General features: G+C 38.4%; 1 protein-coding gene across 5 annotated transcripts in view; it reads right to left on the bottom strand.

The window, feature by feature from the left end:
* NFAT5 (nuclear factor of activated T cells 5) overlaps positions 1-17,792 on the bottom strand; it is a 122,069-nt gene extending 104,277 nt beyond the window's left edge. For 2 of the 5 annotated variants that reach the window (XM_047078672.1, XM_047078673.1), the window contains exons 1-2: positions 17,411-17,792; positions 15,573-15,626 (exon numbers count right to left, since the gene is read on the bottom strand). In XM_047078672.1, coding sequence (XP_046934628.1) covers positions 15,573-15,626; positions 17,411-17,483 — 127 coding nt within the window. In that variant the 5' untranslated portion in view covers positions 17,484-17,792. The remainder of the gene's footprint in view (positions 1-15,572; positions 15,627-17,410) is intronic. The other 3 variants (XM_047078675.1, XM_047078676.1, XM_047078671.1) reach the window with 2 other exon arrangements.
* Positions 17,793-25,721: the final 7,929 nt, after the last annotated feature.

The raw sequence follows: 25,721 nt of genomic DNA, 5'->3' as shown, positions 1-25,721 counted from the left end.
GAATCCTCATTAACCCCTACTAATGTCTAATTAATCGTACCAACACAAAGAGAATACCTTTTTGAGACTTAGTACGGTTTACGGTTACCATAACTACAGAAGTGTGTCTCAACTTCACTAATGCAGCTTTTCTTCTTCCTGGCTCACTGCCACAATTCTGTGACATTTATTGGAAAACTGCAATCCACTTGCTACTATTAAATATAAACATTTGCTTTCCAGAAATCAACAAAATGAATCAACTATGCATATTAATAGTAAAAAAAAAAAATTCCACTCTAAACGAGCTTAATGTGTCTACTCCATGAATTTTTCACAAAGTCATCTGTAGTCTAGACTGGCTCATCAAAATTTTGGGTTTGAGCATTCAAGATGCAGCACACTCAGTGATGTCTAGGTCATCCCATTCACATTTAAAGTTAAAGATTATGGGTCCCCTACAGAAAGCAAGAGAAATTCACATATGAAAACACAAGAAAGAAAACCATATATGATTTAGATAACTAAAATATACTCTGTTAAATGGGACAGTCTCTTTTCAATGTACTACCGCATAATTACCTCTGTCAGTAACTTCACCAAAAAAGTCAGTGTATATTAGACTCTTAAAATTACTTTTTAGGTGGCTAAGCATCTGACTCTTGGTTTTGGCTCATGTCATGATCTCATGGTTCATGAGTCTGAGCCCTGCATCAGGCTCTGTACTATCAGCACAGAGCCTGCTTGGGATTCTCTCTCTCCCTCTCCCTCTTCCCCTCCCCTGCTTGTGTTTGCTCATTCAAAATAAATAAACTTTAATTTAAAAAAAATTACTTTCTTCTGTTTTAATATATTTTTGTGGTAAAATATACATAACATAAAATTTACCACTGCTTTTTTTTTTTTTTTTTTTTAGAGAGAGAGAATGAGAGAGAGAGAGAAACAGTGCATGCGCACATATGCAAGAGCCAGGGAGAGGGGCAGAGGGAGAGAGAGAGAAAATCTTAAGCAGGGTCTGTGCTCAGCCAAGAGCCTGATGTGGGGCTCAATCCCATGACCCTAGGATCATGACATGAGCTGACATCAAGAGTTGGATGCTCAAATGACTGAGCAACCCACGCACCCCACCACGGCATTTTTTAAGTGTACAATTCAATGGCCTTAAGTTCATTCACGATGTTGTGCAACCATCACCACTACCCCTTCACAGCACTTTTTCATCATTTCAAATATAAATTCTGTACCCATTAGACAATAACTCTCCAATGCCCTCTCACCATAGTCCCTAGTGACCACTATTCTACTTTCTATGTCTATTCTAGATACTTCAAGAAATCCTACAATATTTGTCCTTTTTGTACCTGGCTTATTTCATTTAACATATGTTTTCATCCACATTGTAAAATGTATTAGAATGTCATTCCTTTTTAAGGTGAATAATATTCCGTTATCTGCATAAGACCATATTTTATTTATCCATTCATCTGTTGATGGACACTTGGTTTTTAGTATAGTCAAAAATGTTGTGCAACTATCACCACAATAAATTTTAGAACATTTTTATCACTCTTCCAAAAGAACCCCCAAACCTTTTACTGTCATCCCTATCCTCAACTCCCACTTCACCCAAGGAACCACTAATCTACCTTCTGCCCCTATAGATCTGGCTATTCTGTACATTTCATATAAATGGAATCATACAATATGTGGTCTTTTGTGACTGGCTTCCTTTACTTAGCATGTTTTTAAGATTCATCCATGTTGTAGTATGTACCAGTAATTCATTTTTTTTTATGCCAAATATTACTCCATTGAATGGATGTACATTTTATCCACCCATTCATCAGTTGATGTACATCTAGGCTGTTTCCACATTTTGGCTATTAAGAATAATGCTGCTATTATGTACAAGTTTTTGTGTATTTACAGAAGTTTTAATTTCTGTTGGGTATCTATCTAGAAGTGAGATTACTAGATTATATGGTACCCTATGTTTAATTTTTTGAGCAATTACCAGATTATTTTCTAAAGTGGCTGTACCATTTTACACTTCCACTAGCAGTATACAAAGTGATTTGTCCACCAGCTTGCCACACCTGTCTTTTTGATTATAGCCATCCTAATGGGTAGAAAGTATTATCTCACTGTGCTTTAAATTTGCATTTCCCTAGTGACCAATGATGCTGAAAAACTTTTCATATGTTTATTGATATTGCATATATTTTTATTATTGTATCATTGCTTTTGTATTTTTATTGTATCAGTGTTTTTACATTAAAACATTTACATGGGGGCATCTGGGTGACTCAGTCGGTTACGTGTCTGACTTTGGCTGGGTCATGATCTCACAGTTCAAGAGTTTGAGCCTGCATCGGGCTCTGTGCTGTCAGCACAGAGCCCACTTCGGCTCCTCTGTCTCCTTCTTTCTCTCTATCCATCCCCAACCAGTGTGCATGTACGTGCTTGCACTCTTTTTCTCTCTCTCAAAAACAAATAAACATTTACAAAAATCTATACATTTACCAATAATTATGGAAAAGATATTAAAGTCAGTATGTTCTTTTTTTAAAAATATTTACTCATTTTTGAGAGAAAGAGAGCACATATGAGTTGGGGAGGGGCAGAGAGAGAGGGAGACAGAGGATCTAAAAGCAGGATCTCCACTGTCAGCGCACAGCCCAATGTAGGGCTCAATTCATGAACTGTGAGATCATGACCTGAGCCGAAATCCGACACTTAACTGACTGAACCACCCAGGTGCCCCAAAGTCAGTATGTTCTTACATATAACTTAAAAAAAATATGTATAATAGCACAAGCAGTATTCTGCTATTATATCATATAACATTATATATTATATAGACAAATAATTGTTCTAATCAATAAAATGGAGGAGACTCTCTTCATACTGTATTCATGTATAGCCAACCACTTAAGTGTTTCTCTTAAAGAACACATTTTTGGGGGGCGCCTGGGTGGCGCAGTCGGTTAAGCCTCCGACTTCAGCCAGGTCACGATCTCGCGGTCCGTGAGTTCGAGCCCCGCGTCAGGCTCTGGGCTGATGGCTCGGAGCCTGGAGCCTGTTTCCGATTCTGTGTCTCCCTCTCTCTCTGCCCCTCCCCCGTTCATGCTCTGTCTCTCTCTGTCCCAAAAATAAATAAAAAACGTTGAAAAAAAATTAAAAAAAAAAAAAAAAAAAGAACACATTTTTGGGGCACCTGGGTGGCTCAGTCAGTTGGTTAAGCGTCGGACTCTATATCAGCTCAGGTCATGATCTCACGGTTCGTTTGTGAGTCTGAGCCCTGTGTCAGGCTCTGCGCTGACTGTAAGGAGCCTATTTGGGATTCTCTCTCCCTCTCTCTCTGTACCTCCTGTGCTCATCCTCTCTCTCAAAAATAAATAAACATTAAAAAAAAACAAAGAACACATTTTTATTCAAATAGAATCAATTTCTATACTTAAAAAGATGTCAATCGGGCAGCCACTATGTAAACCAGTATGAAGGTTCCTCAAAAAATTAAAAATTAAAAATAAAACTACCATATGATCCAGCAATTTCATTTCTGGGTATTTATCCAAAGAAAATGAAATCACTATCTTGAAAAGATACCTGCACCCCCATGTTCACCGAAACATTACATACAATAGTCAAGACGTGGAAACAACTTAAGTGTCCATCAATAGGATATTTTACATGAGTAAAGAAAATGTGATACACACATGAACAGGAATATTACTGAGCCATAAAAAAGAAGGAAATCCTGCTGTATGTGACGTGAATGGAACTTGAGAACATTAAGCTAGGTGAAATAAGACAGAGAAAGACAAATGCTGTATGATCTCACTTATATGTGTTATCTAAAACAAAAGAAAATAATATAAAACAAAAACCCTGAACTCAGAGGTACAGAGAACTACAGAAAAGAGACTGATTGTTTCCAGAAGTGGCAAGTGGTGGGGGGAATAGGTAAAGCTGATCAATGGTACAAAATTCCAGTTTAGAAGACAAGTAAGTTCTAGGGATATAATGTACATCAGGGTGGCTATAGTTGCCAATACCGTATTGTATATTTGAAAGTTGCTAAGAGAGTAAAAAAGTCTCATCACAAGGAAAAAAATTGTAACTACATGTGGTGATGGATATTAAGTAAACTTATTGTTATAATCATTCCCAATAATCATTCCCCACTTGTGCGCACTCGCTCTTTCTCAAACATAAACATTAAAAAGAAAAAAAAGTGTTTAAAAAGTATCCTTAACTCTTAACACACTTATTCCAAAATTAGTGGTATTATACCAATGAAATAAATAATACAAGTATGGTAGTCCCAAATCGTTGTCTTAGATGCTATATCCCTCCTAAGACCCTGCAGAAATTAAAGGCTAAAAAAAAATTTTAAGCAGTGTTTCTACACATGAAAGATATACACACACAGTTTTTAAAATCTGTCTATAAAAAAGATTGTTAAGGCTTATTTCTCATTCACTTATATACTTAAAGTGAAGTTTGATCCTAGTAAATGACAGTTAAAAATGAGAAGACTGAATAGTTGTTGAAGACCAGGGTTTAACAGAAATGATCTTCACACACACCCATACACATACCCCACTTCACTCTACTGAATTCCCAGGAAAACTATGCTTGAAAAAGCTAAGTTATGCAGAACTGATGCTGAATAAAAACGTCTTCTTTCAGTTCTATAAAATCACATCATCTTTCCTGGTTATTCTGTTCTGTGGGGCACAGAATTTTAAAAAACCTTTTTTCCTAAGACTCACCACCCAAAATATAACTATCCCAAGCACAGAGAAAAAAGTTCTGTTGGCAAAAATTACATTTTCTGATAAAGGCACTAAATATTTTCTATACCATAAAATTAAATTCACATCTCCAGCTTTCTCAATTAATTAACCACGATGGTCATCTTATTATGTATTAATTTAACTAACCATTCTAGATCCTATTTATTTTCAGTTGTAACATGTAAAAGTTCTCCTAAGAGAACTATTACATAGTCATACATTTTGCCTTAACATTGTTACATTCAAGTTTCAAGAAAACTTTCTTATTTGAGTATTCTAGGTTTAGAGAACAAATTTACCTCCATTTTCATCTTTATTATCTAAATTTTTGTCTTTAAATAGCTCTGATTCTTTAAAGGCCTAGTTTTTGATCTGTTGTAATTTTAATGCAACTGTTATTTCAATTGAAGCTTTCCACAAGGTTTTATATAACTAGAACATAATCTTCTCAGACTTTCAATATCATGCCTTCCTTCTTTTCTGGATATGGTATTCATTCATTCTTCAATATTTATCGAGCACCTTTTAGATTATAAAGCACTTGTGCCAGATGCTATGAGAATGCAAGGTATAGTTGCTATCCTTGAGAAAATTACCACCCAGTACAACTTTTTAAACAAAACTGGACTTTACTAGATGTTCTTTATGGTTTATTGCAGCTTTAATTTTATGGCAGCTTTAATTTTTACAATATTTTACAATTATTTTACCACAGTTTGGTTTTTTTCTGACTATATGTATAATCTAGTACTTCAATACTAAAGTTCTCCTAAGTTTTAAGAGACCATTCCTCAAATTATTTCTGTAATTTTGCTAACACTTAAAAACAATGATTAAAAAGAATATGTAAACATAAATGTTTAAAAAGATGTGTAAAACGTATACTCTGAAAACTACAAGACACTACTGAAAGAAATTAAAGATCTAAATAAAAGGGAAAAAAATCCCATGGTCCTAGACAGGAAGGTTTAATATTATTAAGATGGCAATATTCCACAAACAACACTCTTCAAAATAGATTCAATACAATCTGTATTAAAACCACAGCTCACTCTTTTGCAGAGGTTGAGAAGCTAATCTTAAAACTCAATGGAAATTCAAGGAACTCTGAATAGCCAAAATAATCCCGTAAAAGAAGAACAAAATTGGAAGACTCACCCTTCTCAATTTCAAGATTTATTTCAAAGCTACATAATCAAGACAGAACAGTACTAACATAAGAAATGAAAAAGAATTGAGACACCAAAAATAAATTAACTCAAAGTGGATCAAAGATCAAAATATGAAAGCCAAAACTATAACACTCTCAAAAGAAAATATAGGTGTCTTTGTGACACTAAGTTAGCCAACAGTTTCTTAAATATGATACAAACCATGAGCAACAACAACAAAAGATAAAATAGACTTAAGCAAAATTTAAAATGATAGTGCATTAAAAGATACCATCACAAAAGTGAAGACAACCCACAGAATGGGAGAAAATTTCTGTAAATCACCTATTTGATAAGGGACTTGCGTACAGAATATATAAGGAATTCTTACAACTCAACAATAAGACAAGTAATTCAATTTAAAAATGGCAAAATCCTTGAATACACATTTTTCCAATGAAGACATACTAACGGCCAATAAACACATGGAAAGATACTCAACAGTATTAGTCAATAGGGAAATGGAAATCAAAACCATAAAGATGTCTATAATAAAAAAGAGATACTATTAAGTGTTGACAAGGATATGGAGAAATCAGAACTCTCACACATTGCTGCTGAAAATGTGAAATGATGCACCCATCATGTACTCTGAAAAGCTCCAATCTGTGCTGACGGCTCAGAGCTTGGAGCCTGCTTCAGATTCTGTGTCTCCCTCTCTCTCTGGCCCTCCCCTGCTTGTGCTCTGTTTCTGTCTCTCAAAAATGAATAAACGTTAAAAAAAAAAAAAAAGTATTTTAATACCTAAGGTCCAAACTAGCAGTATGGTATATAGTATATATGATTACTGGGCAAATTTGAATTTTATTACAAATTAGTACTTACAATACAGTTAAGCACAAGGCAGACTCACTTATCAGGGATAGAAAGCTCATAATCTGTTTTGACCTTTACAATTAACCTACAGAAACAATCAGAGTAAATAAGTACATACTCCCTACACACTCTTCAGCTATGTTACCCTCTCAAGACTTAAACTACTTTACCAAAAAATTTTAAAGTTCTAAAGTTCAATTACAATTATTAAGTATAGGGGCAAACCATATACTCTGGTATAAGGTGCACAAAAGTATTGCCCTATTAGCAAATAAAAGTTAAAAGTCAAACATATTAATTTCATTCTCCAATCTAGACTGAATTATGAAACCCTTTAAAATACTGTTATCACTGTTTATTCACATACAATCTCTTCTACTAAGCTGTAAACTACATGTGGCTAGAATCTAGGTGTAAATTCATTTTGAGTGAATGAATAAATACAAATATTATGACTAAGTAACTTAGACTTGTGCATAAATATCAAAAGTCATCCCTAAAAAACTGCACTTGGCTACAGTATAGAATACAAGAATGTTTAAGAGAATAAAAAATTTCATTACTTTTATGCCCTTAAAAAAAAATAGCTCTTCCTTTAAGAACGTTATGGTGGTTAAACAGAAGTTAAAGAGAAAAGAATATACGGTGTATAAATCCATTTATATAAACTTCTAAAAATGGCAAAACTAATCTATTTTAAGGAAAAACAGATTAGTAGTTGCCTGAGGGGCCAGAGTGGGCAGAACTGATTATAAAAGAGCAAGAGATAGACTGAAATGTTCTGTATCCTATCTGCAGTAATTACACAAATGTATAACTTGTTTAAAACCCCTGGGATGCTCAAAACTGGTGAATCTCTGTATCTCTATATAAAAATGGTTTGTTATTAAAAGAGAAGAGAAAGAGAGAAAAGATACAAGTAGTAACCACAGAGCCAACAAGTAAAATGTAGAGTACCCTGAGAAAATGGGAGACATGAATAAAAGACCAAAAAAAAAAAAGGGGGGGCCAGTGGAAAAACCACCAAAGTCAATTAATAGGCCCTATGCAAAATACCAATACTCATACAACATTTCATAGTTTGGTCCTCTAACATAGTGTCAGTTGTTCTTCCTCTTAACTCTGAGGTAAGCAAAACTGACATTAATGTCTCTACTGAAGAAAAGGAACGCTTGCACGATTTTTCACAGGGTCTCAAGGCCAAACTAGAATGAAAATCCATATTTTTCTAATGGCTAACACAGAATTTTCAGGAAGTTCATTAACAATGAATTAACTCCTGAAGCACTATTAGTACTGTTTTTCCTGTTGCTCATCTCCTTTCAAATTTAGTTAGGCTCTGAGACACATCAGCAGAAAAAGGTGCAACGATTCCATGCTTCCATAAACTACTGCCAAAGATACCAAGAGTCGCATGGCATCCTCCATCTCTTAAGTAATTCTCCTGAGGGGATAGTTTGCTTACTCTTCCCCCGCTTTTCATTTCTGAGTATCATCATCTGTCAAAACAGAGGTGGCTCAACCAGTGATGTGCTTCAGCTACATCTTAAAGACACTCACCAAAGCCAGGCAATGATTTGCTAATTTTATGTGTTAAAATATTCCCCAAAAGGGTCATCATCATATTCTTAACTGGTTTTTATGTGTGGCTTATAGACTGTCTCTCTTCTTTTATGGGAACTGTTTAGGTAAAGAATCCTACACAAACCACTCTTTTTACACCATCTGAACAGTGGTGTAATTTTAGTAGGGCCCAAAGTGTAAACACCAATTATCAAATGTTTATATTAAAGAAACTCATGATAAGCTCAATACTCTGTGGTAAAATAGCCAAGTTTCAAATTCCAGCCTCTTCGATTAGCTATGTGACGCTAGAAAAATTAGTGAATCCCTCTGTACCTCAGTTTGCTCATTTATGAAATACGAATACTGATATGATCTCATAGGATTTTTCTGAGGACTAATGTGAAAAATATCTATAAAATTCTGGCACATACAAATAGCTGAAAAATGTATTCAATTATTACTAATATTGAATTTATTAATCTTTCTTTACCAACACTTTCTTTTAACATGTCCTATAAATATTACTTTAAGGAAATTTTTTAAAACTAAAACTAAACAAAAAAACCAAAAAACCCTATATTTATAATGACAAGAGTAATCAACAACAACTTAGGTCACTCTTAGAAACTTTTCTGTTCTTGCCTCACCTTCAAAAACAATACCAATAAATAAATAAATAAATAAATAAAATATCAAATTTACTAAAAGTCTCATCATACCATTTCTAAATGGGAAAGAAATGAATAAAACATTCATGACTGACCAGCCATAATTATCATCATCTGTCAATATTTAAAAAAAAAAAAAAAGCAAGAAAAAACTTTAATTTTTTCAATAGCTATTAAGAGTAAATAGGGGTGGTGCCTGGGTGGCTCAGTTGGTTGGGTGTCTGACTTCAGCTCAGGTCATGATCCCACGGTTCATGGGTTTGAGCCCTGCATAAGGTTCTGCGCTGACAGCTCAGGGCCTGGAGCTGCTTGGGATTCTGTGTCTTTCTCTCTGCCCATCCCTCACTTGCACTCTGTCTCTCTCAAAAATAAATAAACATTAAAAAAAATGTTTTTAATAATTAAAAAAATAATAATAATAACAAATAAAAGAGGGGCACCAGGGTGGCTCAGTCATTTGAGCACCCAACTTCAGCTCAGGTCATGATCTCACGGTTTGTGGGTTGGAGCCCTGCGTTGGGCTCTGTGCTGACAGCTCGGAGCCTGGAGCCTGCTTCAGATTCTGTCTCCCTCTCTCTCTCTGCCCCTTCCCTGCTCGTGCTTGTCTCTATCTCTCAAAAATAAATACACGTCAAAAAAATTTTTTAAGTTAAAAAAAAGAATAAAAGTAACTGAAAATTTCCATATAGCATATCTTTCATTCAAATTATCAGAAATATAGATCCTTTATCACAACACCAGGTTTTATTTATATTTAGAAGCTAAAATCATTATCTGTAGTTCATCCATAAAGAAAATGTCTACATTTTCATTCAAGGACATGTTTATATTTAATGCATTACATACTGTTAGTTTTTTTTTAACCTTGATTTTTATTAAGACAACAGCAAATAAAAGTCACACGAATCTCTTTTATGTAACTTGAAATAAAGTCTTTGCAACAAGACAGTAACATAAGATAATAAGCAACATTTCTACTGAAGAGTGTCTTATACCTTAGAACTAACAGGACTGTCTTCTCTCACTAAACAAGCAGGCCCAATAATGTCTTGGATTAATATGATCTTTTATTTTTTTCTAATTCTCTATTATTTTACAGAAAATATAATCTGAGTCAACTTTTTCTAATATAAAGTGACTATTTTTTATATATAATATTAATCACAGTAAGAAATGTTTCTCTGTACTATCAGTTTCAAGTTTTAGGGAACTCCTGGAATAATTATACTACAGTCAAGGGTGAGTTAAGAGCAAGCCAAGAACCATTTAATTATGAATTTCTATCCTCTTACTGTAATAAGCAACAGAATTCTAGTACTGAATGAAAATTACAAAAACAGAGTTTAGAAAGACACAAAAACAAATGGTAGGAAAATCAGAGAAAGATGGATCCTAGAACTAAGAAGTTAGAAGGAACTAGGTGTGTAACTTTTATCATGTTTGAACTTCATTTTCATAATTATTTCCATAATGATATTTTTTGTGTACTAGGTAATAATGCATAGAGATTAATAGATACTAAACAAGAAAAGAATCCAATAGGTTATTTTTAATTTTAAATATTTTCAAAAAAATCTAATTTTTTTCTAATTTCTAGTAAGATCTCTTCATTTCTAATGAAGATTATCATTTCTAATAAGATACCTTCATACATTTCATCATTTAAGAAGTAATGGCTTAACTATCTTATGAACTATCAGCTCTAGGAAGAGAAATAAATTGGGCTCAATGGCAATTCAGAAATATTCCATAAAGTCAGCAAAACACTGCTACTATTTTTAGGATTTTCATTTTGTGAACTATAAAGTATCATTATGCCTGGTACTATATCAAATAATTTGACAGCGGTTAAGAAAAAATAGTTTATTGTCCCTCATTGTTAAAATAAATATAAAAAATAAAAATCTTCCAGTTTCAAATATTAAATTCATACTACGATCACCTCACATTGGTATTTAGCTCTTATTTAACCAGTTACTTAATTTTATCCATCATGTAATCTTGTAACTCCTGCTTGTAAACACATTTTAAAATTTTAATCCATTGTTTTTATTACTCTATTTTTTCCAACTCACTTCTATTATTTTTCCTACTTTATCTGATTTTATACTATCTTATCTTACATCTCTGTATTTCCAGAATGACCTCTTAATCATATTCATTTACTTTCATTTAGTTTAATTTTTATCTCAATTTTTTCTATAGCAAACAATATATGCCCAAATCAGTATTTTTCAATACAGAAAAGTATAAGAAATGATAACATTTTCTCTGTAGTGAATCTTTTCTCCAGGTACTCAAGAAGACTCCTAGCCTTCATATTTGTAAACCATTTTATTTTTTCAATATATATAAACTATCTTCCTTAAAGAAGGCAGAGAAAATGCAAAAATAGAATTAAAGAGTAAAATATTACAGTACATACTTTTGCACAGGACTTTTTTTTAAGTTTATTTATTTATTGTGAGACAGAAAATCCCAAGCAGGCTCCGTGATGTCAGCGCAGAGCCAGACCTGGGACATGATCTCAGGATGGTGAGATCACGATCTGAGCCGAAATCAAGAGTCAAACGCTTAACCCACTGAGCAACCCATGTGGCCCTGTAAAGGAGTTTCTATGGGAGTTATTTTTATTTTTTTAAATTTTTTTTTTCAACGTTTTTTATTTATTTTTGGGACAGAGAGAGACAGAACATGAACGGGGGAGGGGCAGAGAGAGAGGGAGACACAGAATCAGAAACAGGCTCCAGGCTCTGAGCCATCAGCCCAGAGCCTGACGCGGGGCTCGAACCCACGGACCGCGAGATCGTGACCTGGCTGAAGTCGGACGCTTAACCGACTGCGCCACCCAGGCGCCCCTATGGGAGTTATTTTTAATATAATTGCAACAATATTTCTTTTATTTACTTATTTTATTAAGAGTTTCTCATGTAATTATGGGGTCATCAGAAACATTATTTATGGCTATGTATTATTCAATTAGATACCTACACTCTTTTCTCATTGTCAGGCCATCACATTGAGTAAAAAGGTAGTAGGAGAACTAAATATGGTGACCAATGTTAACTAGACTTATTGTGGTGGTCACTTCCCAATATATACAAATAATAAATCATTACCTTGTGAAACTGAAATTAATATGGTGTTTTATGTCAACTATATCTCAATTAAAAAAAAAACTAATTCCCTATTCTTTAAAAAAAAATATGTATAGTAGCAAGAAGGACCAGCATCAATATGTAGGATAAAAGCAAACTTAATTAAAATGGTAAAGAGATTTTGAAGCTATTTTTCAAGTTCAGTAATATTCAGCTATAAATTTTCTAACCTTGTTTTCCTAAAGAGAGAACTTAAATTTGGAAAAAACATGTTCTATAAAAAATTTAACAAATGTATGATAGTAATTAAATTCTCCTCACTCTGGGCTGACTTCACTATTAAATGGATATCTAGACCACTGATAGAAAGTATACACACATAATACCAGAAAGTACTTCATATTATATAACATAGGGAGTCAGTACAGTATAGTAGTTAACAGCACAGACTATAGTGACAATACCTGTGTTGGAATCTTGGCTACAATGTACCAGCTGTGTGACTCTGGGTAAGTTACTAAACCTCCCTACACTTTAGCTCCCTCATCTATAAAATGGAATAACAACCATCTCAAAGGGTTGTTATGAGAGTTCAGTGAGTTCACACTTATAAAGTTCTTGGCACACAGTAAAAGCCATATAAGTGGATGTTGTATTAAATTTTTAATTTAGCTAACATTTATTGTGCATTTACTATGTGCTAGGTTAAATGCTTTACACGTGATTTTGCCTTAAATAATCTTCAGTAACCCACAATGAAGACACTATGATTGCCTCCATCTGAAGATGAGAAAATTAAAGCACAATGAGATTAAATAACTAAGCTGAGGTCATGCATAAGTACTGAAACAAGGATTTGAACCCAAATCTGATGCATGACTTACAATTTTAACACAGATTGCAAGGTACACTACATACTAGAAGCAGTAGCCTCCAATCATACTTTATCTTAAGGAAAGGGCAGGAGAGAGGACAGACTTTGCTGAAATAAATCAAAATAAGTATTTCCTGGAATAAAGTAGGGTATTTTAAAAATTAATATAAGAAATATCACTACAATACAGAAGTATTTATATATGAAATAATAGATGTCTGATATTTGTTTTAAAATAATATAGCTTGGGGCAAATGGGTGGCTCAATTGGTTAAGCATCTGACTCTTGGTTTCGGCTCAGGTCATGATCTCATGGTTTGTGAGTTCAAGGCTCACATTGTTGGGCTCTGCACTGCCAGTGCGGAGCCTGCTTAGGATTCTCTCTCTCTCCCTCTCTCTCTCTGCCCCTCTCCCATTCGTGCACACTCTCTCAAAATAAATGAACTTTAAAAATAAAATAAAATAATAGTTTGGGAGAAGATAAAAGAAATAAGACTAGACATGTATTGATGATTGTTAAAACTTAGTAATAGGTATTTGGGGGTCCATCATTTTATTCTCTTTACTTAAAATGCCCATAATAAATGGTTAAAAGAGAAGTAGGGTGCAGAGATTAAATACTTCACTTTCATTCCACAACCAAACAACTTTCTTAGGATTCCCTGTATCAAAGACATAAAAGGATACTTGATATTTATACATTTTACAATGTATATATAATCTGTAAAAGGATGGTCTTATTTTTAAAAAACTGAATATCCTCTCAACCAAAATAAGAAATTAATGAAAATATTTAAGCACATACATGTAAATATACATATTAAATGACTGGCTGCAGTTCCATCAACTTGTTAAAATTATTTGCTGAAATAACTAACACCCTTTTTTTTTCATATCTCTCTCCTGCCCAATAATCTCTATGATTATGATACTCTCTGGTCTGCTGCCCAGAAAATGGATACATTTGTATAGACAAATATGAATCTACAGCATGGCACAAACTGAACAATATGAATAAAAAACAGAAATCTGCTTCACTAAGAAACACTTATAAAATTCCTCACCTCAAGTTGTAGTTGATCTTTATACTAATATATATCAATGAGTTTCTGATAAGTATAAATATAATCAATAATTAGCGAATATTTTATATGCTCTAAATTATAGTTGAAACAATTTAGCTAATACTAAACAACAACAAAAAAAAAAACAAAAAAAAACAACAACAAAAAATTTATTAAGCCAGACACTAAACTAGGCATTTTCATACACCTTACGTCACTAAATTTAAGAGCTTGTATCTATTTTTATAGAAAGAATAGTAAAGTTTAGAGAGGTGAAATCACCTGCCCAAGGTCACAAAGCTAATAAGCAACTAAACTGTTATGTATTCAAACTTAAGCTCAATTACAAAACCCACTCCCCCCCCCCCCCCCCCGCCACTATGAGAAGTAAACATCTCAAACATCTCAACTGAAATCAAACTTAAATATTTAGGGCATTTTTTAAGTTGACCACAAAATGTTTAAGTTACTGGTCACAAATATATTTTACAGTGGCAGCTTGGCTTTGGGTAAAGAACTCTAGCTAAAACACAAAAGGCATTGTTTCTGCTATCATGTGACTTCCCCCCCCCCACCCCCAAGTCTCTTAATTTCAACCTCAGGTTACTCATCTCTACAATGGGGAAATTAATATCCTTGCTGTCCAATTGCAGGATTAGAAAATTCCAAGAGGATATATGTAAAGCCCCTTCAAAAACTACAAAACACTGGGGTGCCCGGCTGGCTCAGTCCAAAGAGCATGTAACTCTTGATCTAGGGGGTCATGAGTTTGAGCCCCACACTGAGTGTAGAGATTACTAAAAAAAATAAACTTTAAAAAATATATTTTAAAAAATTACAAAATACAAAGAGTCTTTTTTTGTCTTAAAATGCTAAAATAACAAAGTTTTCTAAAGTAATTGTCAGCTGTTTAAATTCTACACCTTCTATTAACATTTCCAGAACTTTCTCAAACCCTTTTTTTCTAAGCGTAGTTCATTCATCATGTCTGTCACTTGGCTTTCCTTATCCTTAAAAGTAATACAACAGTAATGACATCAATGCTTTTGTAACAAATAATTAACATACCGTTTTGAAATGCTCAGCATATAAAAGTTCTAAATTCTGAATTTTCAAACTAAGTATGTGTTTGGTGTCATTCTTAGTTATATTCATGATCTTAATGTTTGAGCCTTTTCATATTCAGTTTGTTTCTAAGAAGCTAGAATTAAGACCTGGAATTCTAAAGTAGAACACCCAACACATAATTTTTAACGATTTTGTGGGAGTTTTTTCAAGGCTTCTCAAAGCAGATACAATAAGCTAACAAGCACATCAAACACAGCAACAAAATCCACTGAAACATTCAGCTGCTCTAAAAGAAGGATCAGGCTCTTTAAGAGAAAACTACATTGTGTGAGTTTGCAAAGTTTCACACTTTCTCATTTAAACTCCATTTCAGAGAAAGCCTTTGCATACTCACACAATATGCTTTTAAAATGGCACTTTGCTGACCTTCCAATAGTCCAGCTCTATGAAAATTCTGTGATGGGTGTAACTTCAGAGAATCTGAAAAACACAAAAAGCATTAAGCACTTTTTATGCTGAATGACTTAAAAAAAAAAAAAGGAAAAAAAAAGGGCAAGGGTAGCATACATCTCTTACATAACTGCCACGTATTTTTAAGAGCTAAAGCCCATATTCGCGAATATGCTGTCAAAGAAGGCTGAACTGCCTCTCACATCGGTCTCTGTGCTAAACTTAGATGGTCATAAAGTGTTTGTTTCATGGAAAATTATCTGATGATTACTGCACAAACGGTGTTAATGTCTTGGCTATTTTTAGCACCGATGGTACCACATTAGCCCTCTTCTAAGAATCACCTCTTGACATCATCTTTTTCTTCTGACGCTCAAAACTACAGTATTTCCAAACTACTTCAGGTACGTTGCCGGAGAAACATCCTACAGGATGGTGACTGCCAACTAAAGTCATCAGAGCAACAGACAATGGCCACAGTTACTAAGTAGGACTCTGTGCACAAACCCAATCGTCGGTGTGCGAAGTCCAGTACCTTCCAGACGAAACCATCGCACACTGATTCCCTTAAACAATTTCAAGGTACTCGCGTGAAGGCTGAAGTCCCCGTTTCCGGAGGGGGTGGAATCAGCGGATGGATACGGAACACCAAAAAAATGAAGGAACGCTGGCCGTCTCAGGAAGGAGGTTCGCAATGGCACTCAATTTTTTTTTTTTTAATATGGTGAAATCAAGAGCTAATAACCCAGTTATGTCTTTTGCCCCTCCCAGTGGTGTAAAAAGTGGTGAGGAGTGCGGAGGGAGCATTTCGGTTTGATGCCCCTTTCGCACAGGGAACCTGTTCTAACACATTCTTGTGGTGCCCAGTATAGGAATTCAAACCCAGCAGAGATCAGCTCAAGTGCTGGTACCGTGGATCCCGGGAATCCCCTTCAGGCCTTGGCCAAAAGAGTTTTTAAAACGGGAATCTCGTTGCCCCCTCCCTGCCACGAACCCTCGAACGGCCGCGAAAGAGAAAATTCTCAAAGGACGACAGCGTCAGTGCCTGAGCTGGTACCCCCGGGACAGGAGAGGGATAAAACTGAGCCAGAGAGAGACCACCCCTGCCTTTGTAAAAGAGAGGGAGATGCAAGTCGTTAGAATGCCACATAGGTGGAAAGAGAGGAAAACAGAAAATTCGGGCCCTTTCCAGCAATAAGATGACGAGGAAAGGAAGAACGCCTGGTCGAGGGGGGCCGTCCCAACAAGGGGAGGGAGTGGACTAGGCCGGAGGGAGAGGGGGGTAGAACGACGGCGCACAAACAACCTGGAGGGGGAGAAAAATGGTGCCCCTGCACCCAGAACCGGCTCCAAGCCACGCCGCCCGCTTGGGGGCAACTTTGCTGGGGAGGATGGTCCTGGTAAGAGCGGCCGCGGCGCACCGATCGCAGCGGCCCCAGCGCGGGGCCCAGTCGGGGGTGGGGGGAGAGGACGTGGGCGGGGGGGGCGGGGAAGATCCCTGAGCTGGGGAGGCCGGGGCCGGCTGCTCGAGGAGTGTGGCGGGCCGGACACGCCGAGGGACTCTCAGTGCGACTGGTGCCGCAGAGACCCGGGGCCGACGGCAATTGGGCCCCGTGTGGCCGGCGGCTCCGCGGGGGAGGGGCCGCCACTCCTCCCCGGCCCCTTCCACCACCACCCGACCCCATCGGCCTCTCCCCATCCCCCAAAACAGGCCCGACCGGCCCGGGCTTGCCCCTACCCCCCGACGGGAACCCCTCCGGCTCCCCCGGGCCGGGCCTCCCCGCCCCCACGCCCCAGCCCCCAGCCTGACTCACCTCGCGAGTACAGGGACTTGGGCGATTCCAGGTCTAGGTCCGCGCTGAGCAATGAGATGAAGTCCGAGGGCATCGCAGCTCGACCCAGCCCGGCCCGAGGGCAGCGGGAGGGGGGGAGCGGCGGTGGCGGCGGCACCTCCTCTCCGGGACCGCGGGCACCGAACCGGGGGCGGCGAGGCGAGGGCGGCTGCCGCTGCTGCCTCCTCCTCGAGGGCAGTGACTTCCACCGGGCCGAGGAAACCGCAGCGAGGTGGAGGCGAAACTCCACGGGGACTAATTCCCGGCGAGCCAGGAGGGGGGTTCAGGGCGGGGAAAGGGAGGGGGGAGAGCCAACGGGTCCGTTTCGTGCTTCTCCTCAGCGAAAACTGACGGTCGCCGCCACCGCCGCCGCCGCTGACAGGAATCTGAGCCCCGCCCCCCGCGGGGCACTGCGCAGGCGCGGAGGGGGGCGCCCCGGAGCCGGGAAGAGCCGGGGCGGCCACCGGAGGGCGGGGGGGCGCGCCATGGAACAGCATCAACAAGGGCTTCGCTTCCTGCCGCCGCGGCCGGGGCTGCTGTTCCCCAGCCGGGAAAGGGCCCCGCCAGCAGGGAGGGAGGCAGGGAGGTGTCCGCGCCTGGGGCCCCGGGGAGGGAAAAGGTATTTGCGCCGACCTGGTGGCGGCGAGCCCGAGGCGGCCGGTCCAGCGCGGAACTGAGGGCAAGAGAAGACAGACCTGGGGGAGCCGAGGTGCCTGCTGGACGAGTGGGAAGGACCCCAGTCAGAGCTGGGCAGGGTCGGCCAGGGGCGCGGGCTGGCTTGGGGTCTCGCAGGGGAATGGAGTTTAGTCCCTGGGACAGCCACCAGCCCTTTAGGGTTTTCATAGGAGTGTCTAACTTGTGTTGGCCAAAGGACTATTAAACTCATTTCTTAATTAGGAAATGAAAAACCTTATCTAAAAAACTCGAGTTATTGGTTGTTTTTAATTAAAGTACTTCTCCGTCCTTTGCCCTCCCCCTCTTTTGTTTCCCTTCCCCCATCCTTTAGAGGCTGAAAATTCAAAACAAAACAAAAAACAACTTTCTGATTGTGCTGGGTGGCCGGATTTATTCGGAATGGGAGATAAAAGTCTATTTAAAAATTGGATCATATGAATCCACCTGGCCGTTCTACAGGAAAAAACGAAGAAAAGCAAACCTAAACACCACTCTTCCAAACCATTTTTCATTTTTTACTTTTGGATTAGGCAAGGATGGAGGAAAAACACATTTAATTGAGTTTTTGCTATTCTGTTCATGGGGCCAAAAGTTTCCGTTGCAAAAACTGAAAATCCTCACCTACACCACAGACCGTTTCCTGACTCTAATAGACTTCTGAGAAATTTTTAATCAAGTTATTAAAATATCAATTGGAGTGCAGGGGATGCAACTTGGGGAATAATTTTAATCTTGTGTGGGATATTGATGCCAGCAATCACTGGGCAACGTTTTTAAGCTATTAGGTTAGGTTTTGTTTTTGTTATTTTATCTACAAAGATGGTTACAACTCATACCAATTAGTCTGTTGTGTATATATACACATATCTATCTATACATACATATGTAGTTATGTATATAGATAGATATAAGTGATATAATACAGCCTTTCCCCCAGGAATGTGGGCAATTCATCTAGACTTAGAGTCCTGGAGATGGGGAAGAAACAGCAAAGGAGGCCCCAGTGCAGGTGTCTCTGGGGTGGGGCTCTTTGCAAAGCTTTACCTGCAGACCTAGAATTTAAACTTGTGTCATCAGAGTCTCCCTATCTTTCCATCTGAACATCTGACTCAGGTTGCCCAACTATCTTCACTGCATTCTGTGTAGTAATGAATCAACCCTGTGAGCATTTTCTTCCTGTCAGAGGTAAGAAAGCTTTTCAGAGCCACCCCAAGATGGCAAAGCAGAACCGGAAACTACCCTCAAATCTCCATTGCCACTGTATGCTGTTGCAACAAGTCCCAAGGGAAGTCCCTCATAACTGGTAAGAGCCCCACTCATTTGAGAGAGGAAGATTCAAACCCAAATTGCCCAACAGGCCAAAGCTTTTGAATTGGAGCAAACACCTGTTGGAGACCTCCCCCCTCCCATTAGTCAATACAAAATGTGAGAAGAGGAAATTGCAACTTACTAGGTAGAACCCCAATACTAAAAAGTTGGGTATATCAGTCTGAGCATATCCCCTTTCCCTAGACCTATGTAATCATTCAACAAACTTAAGGTATAGGAAATTCCCAGTACTATTCTGACCCCAATTAACAAGAATTGGCAAGGCCTCTTCCTTCCCCTTTCCCTCAGTACTTCTCTGCCCCTTTGTACCTTTTTGTCCCTCCAGTATGAGCGCTTTGTTGTCCATGTTAATCAGACTTCCCCTGATTTGATACAACAAAGTAATGAGATGGCCCCCCAAGTGTGACTTGACTTAGACTGTGAATTCTCCTAGATGGATTCTTTAGGCGCAGGCCCTACCTCATCAGGCAGTGATTCTATCTCAATGGATATTTGAAAATTCTGTGTCCCTCCCATGTCCTTTTACAGAGATAAATTTTTTGAAAAACTGTTTAGATGGATAGTTTTCATGGCCATGCTTTAGCATTGAGACCTAGATTTTACATTATCCTTAAAATTTCAGTGACTAAAAACACAAACTCATTAGTAAACATGTTTGCTCTGCTCTGATCACAAAATATGATATGACCCGCATAATGTTGAGAGTTACCAAAAATAACTACCTGGTCATTGTGTCTTTAGTAAATACATGCTACCCCCAGTTCCAAGGATATTTCCCTCTGTAGTCATTAATGTCTCAGTTGTTTCCCCTTTTATTTGATCTTGGAAATATTCTCATGTTATATTTTAAAAACCACCCATCACCCAAATATACACCTTCATAAAACTTTGTGCACAATAGAAGGTAAAACTTTAAGCATGTAAAATTTGGAAATTTCCTCTCATTGAAAACTACAATAGGATTATGGAACAAAACATAAAGCAGATTTAGTAGTTTGTAGAATTCCTTTATATTGCTCCCCAATCATCATATCGCATTCCCAAGTTACTTGATTAAAATTTCACAAGAACCCAGATTCAACTACAAGGTTGTATAGATTACGCAAGAGAGTGGCAGTTTTTATATTGGTGGTGTGTTCTTTAACCCCTCCTGGACCTGTTTAGGCGCTTAGTGAATTGTGTTGCTGGATCTCCTCTAAATGAAAGAGGTTCAAATATCAACCACTGAAAAGGAATTAAATCAACTCCTACAGAAGAATGTGTTGTCACAAGATCTACAGAATCTTTGTCATTGTAATACAATTAAGGCTGTTAAAATAATTTTAGTCACATGCATATTGTAAAGAACCTGCTAAACAAACATGAGATCTGAAAGGAAAATTTCCAGAGCAATTCAAGTCACGGACAAAAAAAGTTTAGACCGAAAATTATCTTCGCTTCACCTTGGGAGCACTCCTTAATAATAATAATGGAGAATTGATAGTGGTGGGAAATAGCAATGACTGCATTTGTGCTAAAATTGTAAACAAAGTCTTATTTGACTGTGATTGTGTGTCAGTTTTCACCTTAGATCATGTTCTAGCAAATATTTCTGAAGGCAAAATTAGTTTTGATAGTTTTGCCTTTGGATTTAGAACATTCTCACTCCTTGTATCTTTCACTGCCTAAATCTGATAATCAGGCATCTAATTCACTTTGATGAAGTACTTCGGTACTTTATGACTGGGTCTGAGTCAGAGTTTTCATCTGAAATCTCACAGAGACCAGTTCAGTTTCTCAAGATCTAGAATAATTGCAAGTCCTGAGATACAGAGCAATCAGCTTGAATTGGAAGAACCTGGTGAACAATGGCGAAGGGAGGTAAATGCCAGAGAAATTCAAAGGGTGGATTAGGGAGGAGAAATTTTAATGGGAAAATAGAAACCCCTGAGGTTTACCAAGAAAGGAAGGAGGATGCCTCTAGGTCATCCCAACAGTAGGCATGGTTGGACTTATGCAAACTGTCCTTATTCACACAAACAAGTCCTTATTCACACTGGCTTGGACACTACCACTTTTGCTAAGATGTTCTTTCCACATCTAATCATAATATGATTAGTAGCCCCACCTCAGCTGTGATACTAGTTAGACCAAGAGTGTGAATTAAAAATCATTTTACCATTTCCTGTTACCCTCTCTCTTAATTCAGGGAGTTTTAACCTAAAGTCTATGGGTTTGTTTCAAGGCATCTGTGATCTCCTTAAACTTGGATACACATTTTTGCAAGCTCATACCTACGTGCACCTTTCTCCGAAGGGTGAAAGTCTTTAACTTTTGTAAGATTTCTGAAAACAAAAACAAAAACAATCCATAACCCAGAGCAGATGAAAAAGCATTCTTCTGTATGAAGCAAATCCATTCTTCCCTCTTTCCACAAACGGGCTCCGGGAACTGTGCTAGGTGCAGGAAATACAAAATTTGACAAAGATGAATATGAGAAGTCAACTCTCAGCCTGATGTGGGGGATGACCTTTAAACAAATATATGCATTGTGACGGATGCTATGCTAGAGTTTTGTTCAGGTACTAGAAATCAATGATCTTTTGCTTTATTAGTAGGCTGATAGAGGAAAAGGAAAAGGATGCCATCTAACACACATCACTTTCTTCTCCGCCCGCTATCCCCCACACCTGATTTCTCTTCACTCCAACCACAATTTCCTACAGTGGTTAAGACAGACTAGACAGTTGCAGGGCAAAGTCCTGACATAGAAATGTTTACATTGTGAGGCATCACAGCTATTACGTGTTGATACAAATATTCCAAGAAATACCTGGGCTTCATTGGACTTTGTCAGTGGATTGTCAAAGAAACACGGAGTATCTTTTTTCGGCTTTGCTGAGGATTAGGGCTAAATGCTTAGGTTAAGGATGTAATGATAAAATAGCTGAACTGGTCATCCACAACTAAGCCCAGAATTGAAGGGCTAGGTTGAAGTTACTGGATAAACGAGACGGGCTTTAGAAATAATGTATTCCACCTGAGAAGCATTTGTTTCAGCTGAATGAGGAAACGTAGACTCCTCCAACATGGGAAGAGGCATGCAAGGGATCTGCCCACAGCTGTTAGAATCTAATTATAAAATATGAGGCTTAAAGACAATTATTCATTTATTTATTCATTCAGTTTCTCGACCCACAAAAATCCTGTTTATCCTTCAAAGTCCAGCTCAGATATTACATATGTGAATTCATCCTGAACCCTTCCAAGTAATATTAATTATTCTCTGGGTTCCCATAGCATTTCATCCAAAATGTTGGTAGGGTGATCATGACAGTGAATTACACACAGTTCATGGGTCTCTCTCTAATGTGTTGTGAACACTTGGTTGAACAGTATCTGAGAAGGTTAAATAAAACAAATCCTTGCCTTAAATAACTTGTAATTGATTTTGAGCACATGACTTTAGTACCCACACAGAATGAAACAAACTCTCTAGTATGCCATTTGTTGATATTGTACTAGGAATTTGACATTCAGTATAGAGATTAATAGAAGGAAAGAAGAAACTGGAAAGGTAAGGAAAGGTTAGAGGTGAAAGGCCACAAACAAGGATTTTGTTCTTTATCCCATAAGCACTGGGGAGCTCTTGAAAGTTTTGGAGGAGGTAGATAACCTGACCAGAGCTGTATTTTAAGAATGTAACAGAGGGAACAGTGTAGAGAGAAAGTTGGTAGCTGAGAGCCTAGGAAGAGAGCCCAGCAAAGACCAATGAGGCCCTGAAGGGTAAAGGCTAAAAAGATGGAAAGGAGTTGTATATGCAAGACATTATGGAAATAGAATCAGAAGAACTCAGAAATTGCTTAAATGTTGAGAGTAAGAAAGAGAGAAAAGGATGAGAATATTCAAGAAAAGGAGATGGTGAGAGAGAAGTTTAAAACAACCACTAACAGGTTCTTCATTGTTGGAGTCCAGTCGTTTAACATGCCAAAAAACTATTTAACAGAGAGAAGCAAACACCACTTAAACATGAATCACCCAAGAGGCTTTATACTTTGTTACATGGAGTGGCAAAAACTCTAACCAGAAAAGAAGTTATCCTAGATTTACCTCTTACCTGTAGGAAATCCAAGTAAACACAAATTGCTGAAACTCAGTGAAAGAGTAAATTGATTAGAAACAAATCTACATGAGCATGTGTTCCGGGTGTTCACTCCAAATACACTTGAGCATTAACACATAAGCCTCTAAATGCTAATTTTCATAGTAACTAAATATGGAAGAATTTTAAGAATCCTAAAGGCCAACAGTTCTTCCAAAAAAGAAAAAAAGACTTGTAGAGATAAAAAGCAGCCATAATGTCTTTAAAGAGGATCAGTTTGCAAAACTTCCATTCATGGAAGTCTTGGGTAATAATGGACCTAGCAAGGTTTACTCTGTAAGGCCTGGCCTGAGGATCAAAGCACTTAAAAACCGGGCACAAAATGACTGAGGGAACTCGGAACTCATGGAACAAGGAGCTGGTCTGCCCTTTGTACTTATTATTATTGTTGTTTTATTTAGTTAAGCATTTCTACACCCAGTTTGGGGCTCGAACTCACCACCCTGAGATCAAGAGCCTCATGCTCTACTGGCTGAGCAAGCCAGGCACCCTTGCCTTTGTGGTTATTAAATAAATACCTTTTTTGGGGTGCAAGTTGTTCCAATAGGCTTCCCTCCAGAAATAAAGAGGAAAATGCAACCTGTATCACTGCTCATGAGCGGGTCAACCCCAAACCCCCAATCCAACTTGGTCGTCAGTGCTGGGGACCATCCTTTTTTAAATTATTTTTTTAATGTTTATCTTTATTTTTGAGACAGAGAGAGACAGAGCATGAGCGGGGGAGAGGCAGAAAGGGAGACACAGAATCCAAAGCAGGCTCCAGGCTCTGAGCTGTCAGCACAGAGCCCAGTGCGGGGCTCGAACTCGTCAACTGCAAGATCATGACCTGAGCTGAAGTTGGATGCTCAACCAACTGAGCCACCCAGGGACCCCAATTTTTTTTAATGTTTATTTATTTTTGAGAGAGAGAGGGAGTGAGCAAGCAAATGGAGAAGGGACAGAGAGAGAGGGAGACCCAGAATCCGAAGCAGGCTCGAGGCTCTGGGCTGTCAGCATAGAGCCCGACGTGGGGCTTGAACTCACAAACTGTGAAATCATGACCTGAGCCGAAGTCGGTTGCCTAACCGACTGAGCCACCCGGTGCCCCTAGGGGCCATCTTTAAATATGGCGCCCAGTGAATTCTAATTTCTTCTGGATAGACTCTACAGTATTCACATACTGTGGTGATCAAAAGCTACCAAAGGAGCATATAATCATTTATATGATCCAAAGAAATATCTGATAGATATGTATTTCTTATGGGTGGTGCATATACCTATTTATGTTAAATGAGAGGCTACTTGATGAAGTAGGAAGTGAAGTCACTTGGAAACAGGAGCCCTAAATTCTAGTTCTAGGCACTGAGGCATCTAGGATGTCCATTTTTGGAATGCCCAGCAGGTGGTCACACTTCTCCTGGAGTACTGTGACTTTCTTCCAGGGAACAGTTCTTGCTTTTCCTCTGGAATTAACCCTCGGTGGGGTAAGGCAGGAGCTGTTGGCTTCCCCTTGCCACAAAGAGATTAAGAGCCTGTTTGGAGTGGAGAGAGCAGCCACAAGATGGAGAGAGAGAAAACCCAGACCAGAAACTGAACTACTACTACTACTAAGTTTCTGGAAGAGGCCACACCTGACTTTAATGATCTGAAATGAAAAATTCTTTTGCTTACTTAACAGGTTTGAGATTGGGTTTTCTGTCCCTTCAAAGTAAGAAAATCTTAACTTGATACAACCTGCCCAGGCTTATGGAACTTTCTCGGACCTCTGTCTCCTCTCTCTGTGAAATAAGTGGGTGAGATTATTTACCAGGCAGGCATTGTGTTTGGCCGCTAGCAACAAACACCAGTGGCTTAGAGGTTTAATTTTTCTCATACAAAAAGCCTGGATTAGACAATCCAGGCTAATCTCACAGTACCACATGCAATCAGGCACACAAGCTTTCAAGGTGGCCCTTGTTCTCATGCTTACAAGATGTCACCCACCTCCAAGGGGCGCCCGGCTGTCTCAGTCCGTGAAGCATCCGACTTCAGCTCAGGTCATGGTCTCCCGGTCTGTGAGTTGGAGCCCCGCATGGGGCTCTGTGCTGACAGCTCGGAGCCTGGAACCTGCTCTGGATTCTGTGTCTCCCTCTGCCTCTACCCCTACCCCTCTTGCACTCTGTCTCTCTC

This window comes from Lynx rufus, unplaced genomic scaffold, assembly GCF_022079265.1.
Source record: "Lynx rufus isolate CCGP_SWC_20201006 ecotype Redwood Valley unplaced genomic scaffold, mLynRuf1.p SCAF_16, whole genome shotgun sequence".
Classification (NCBI taxonomy): Eukaryota; Metazoa; Chordata; class Mammalia; order Carnivora; family Felidae; genus Lynx; species Lynx rufus.
The sequence above is the reverse complement of the archived record's forward strand: the minus strand, read 5'-3'. Positions and strand labels throughout refer to the sequence as shown.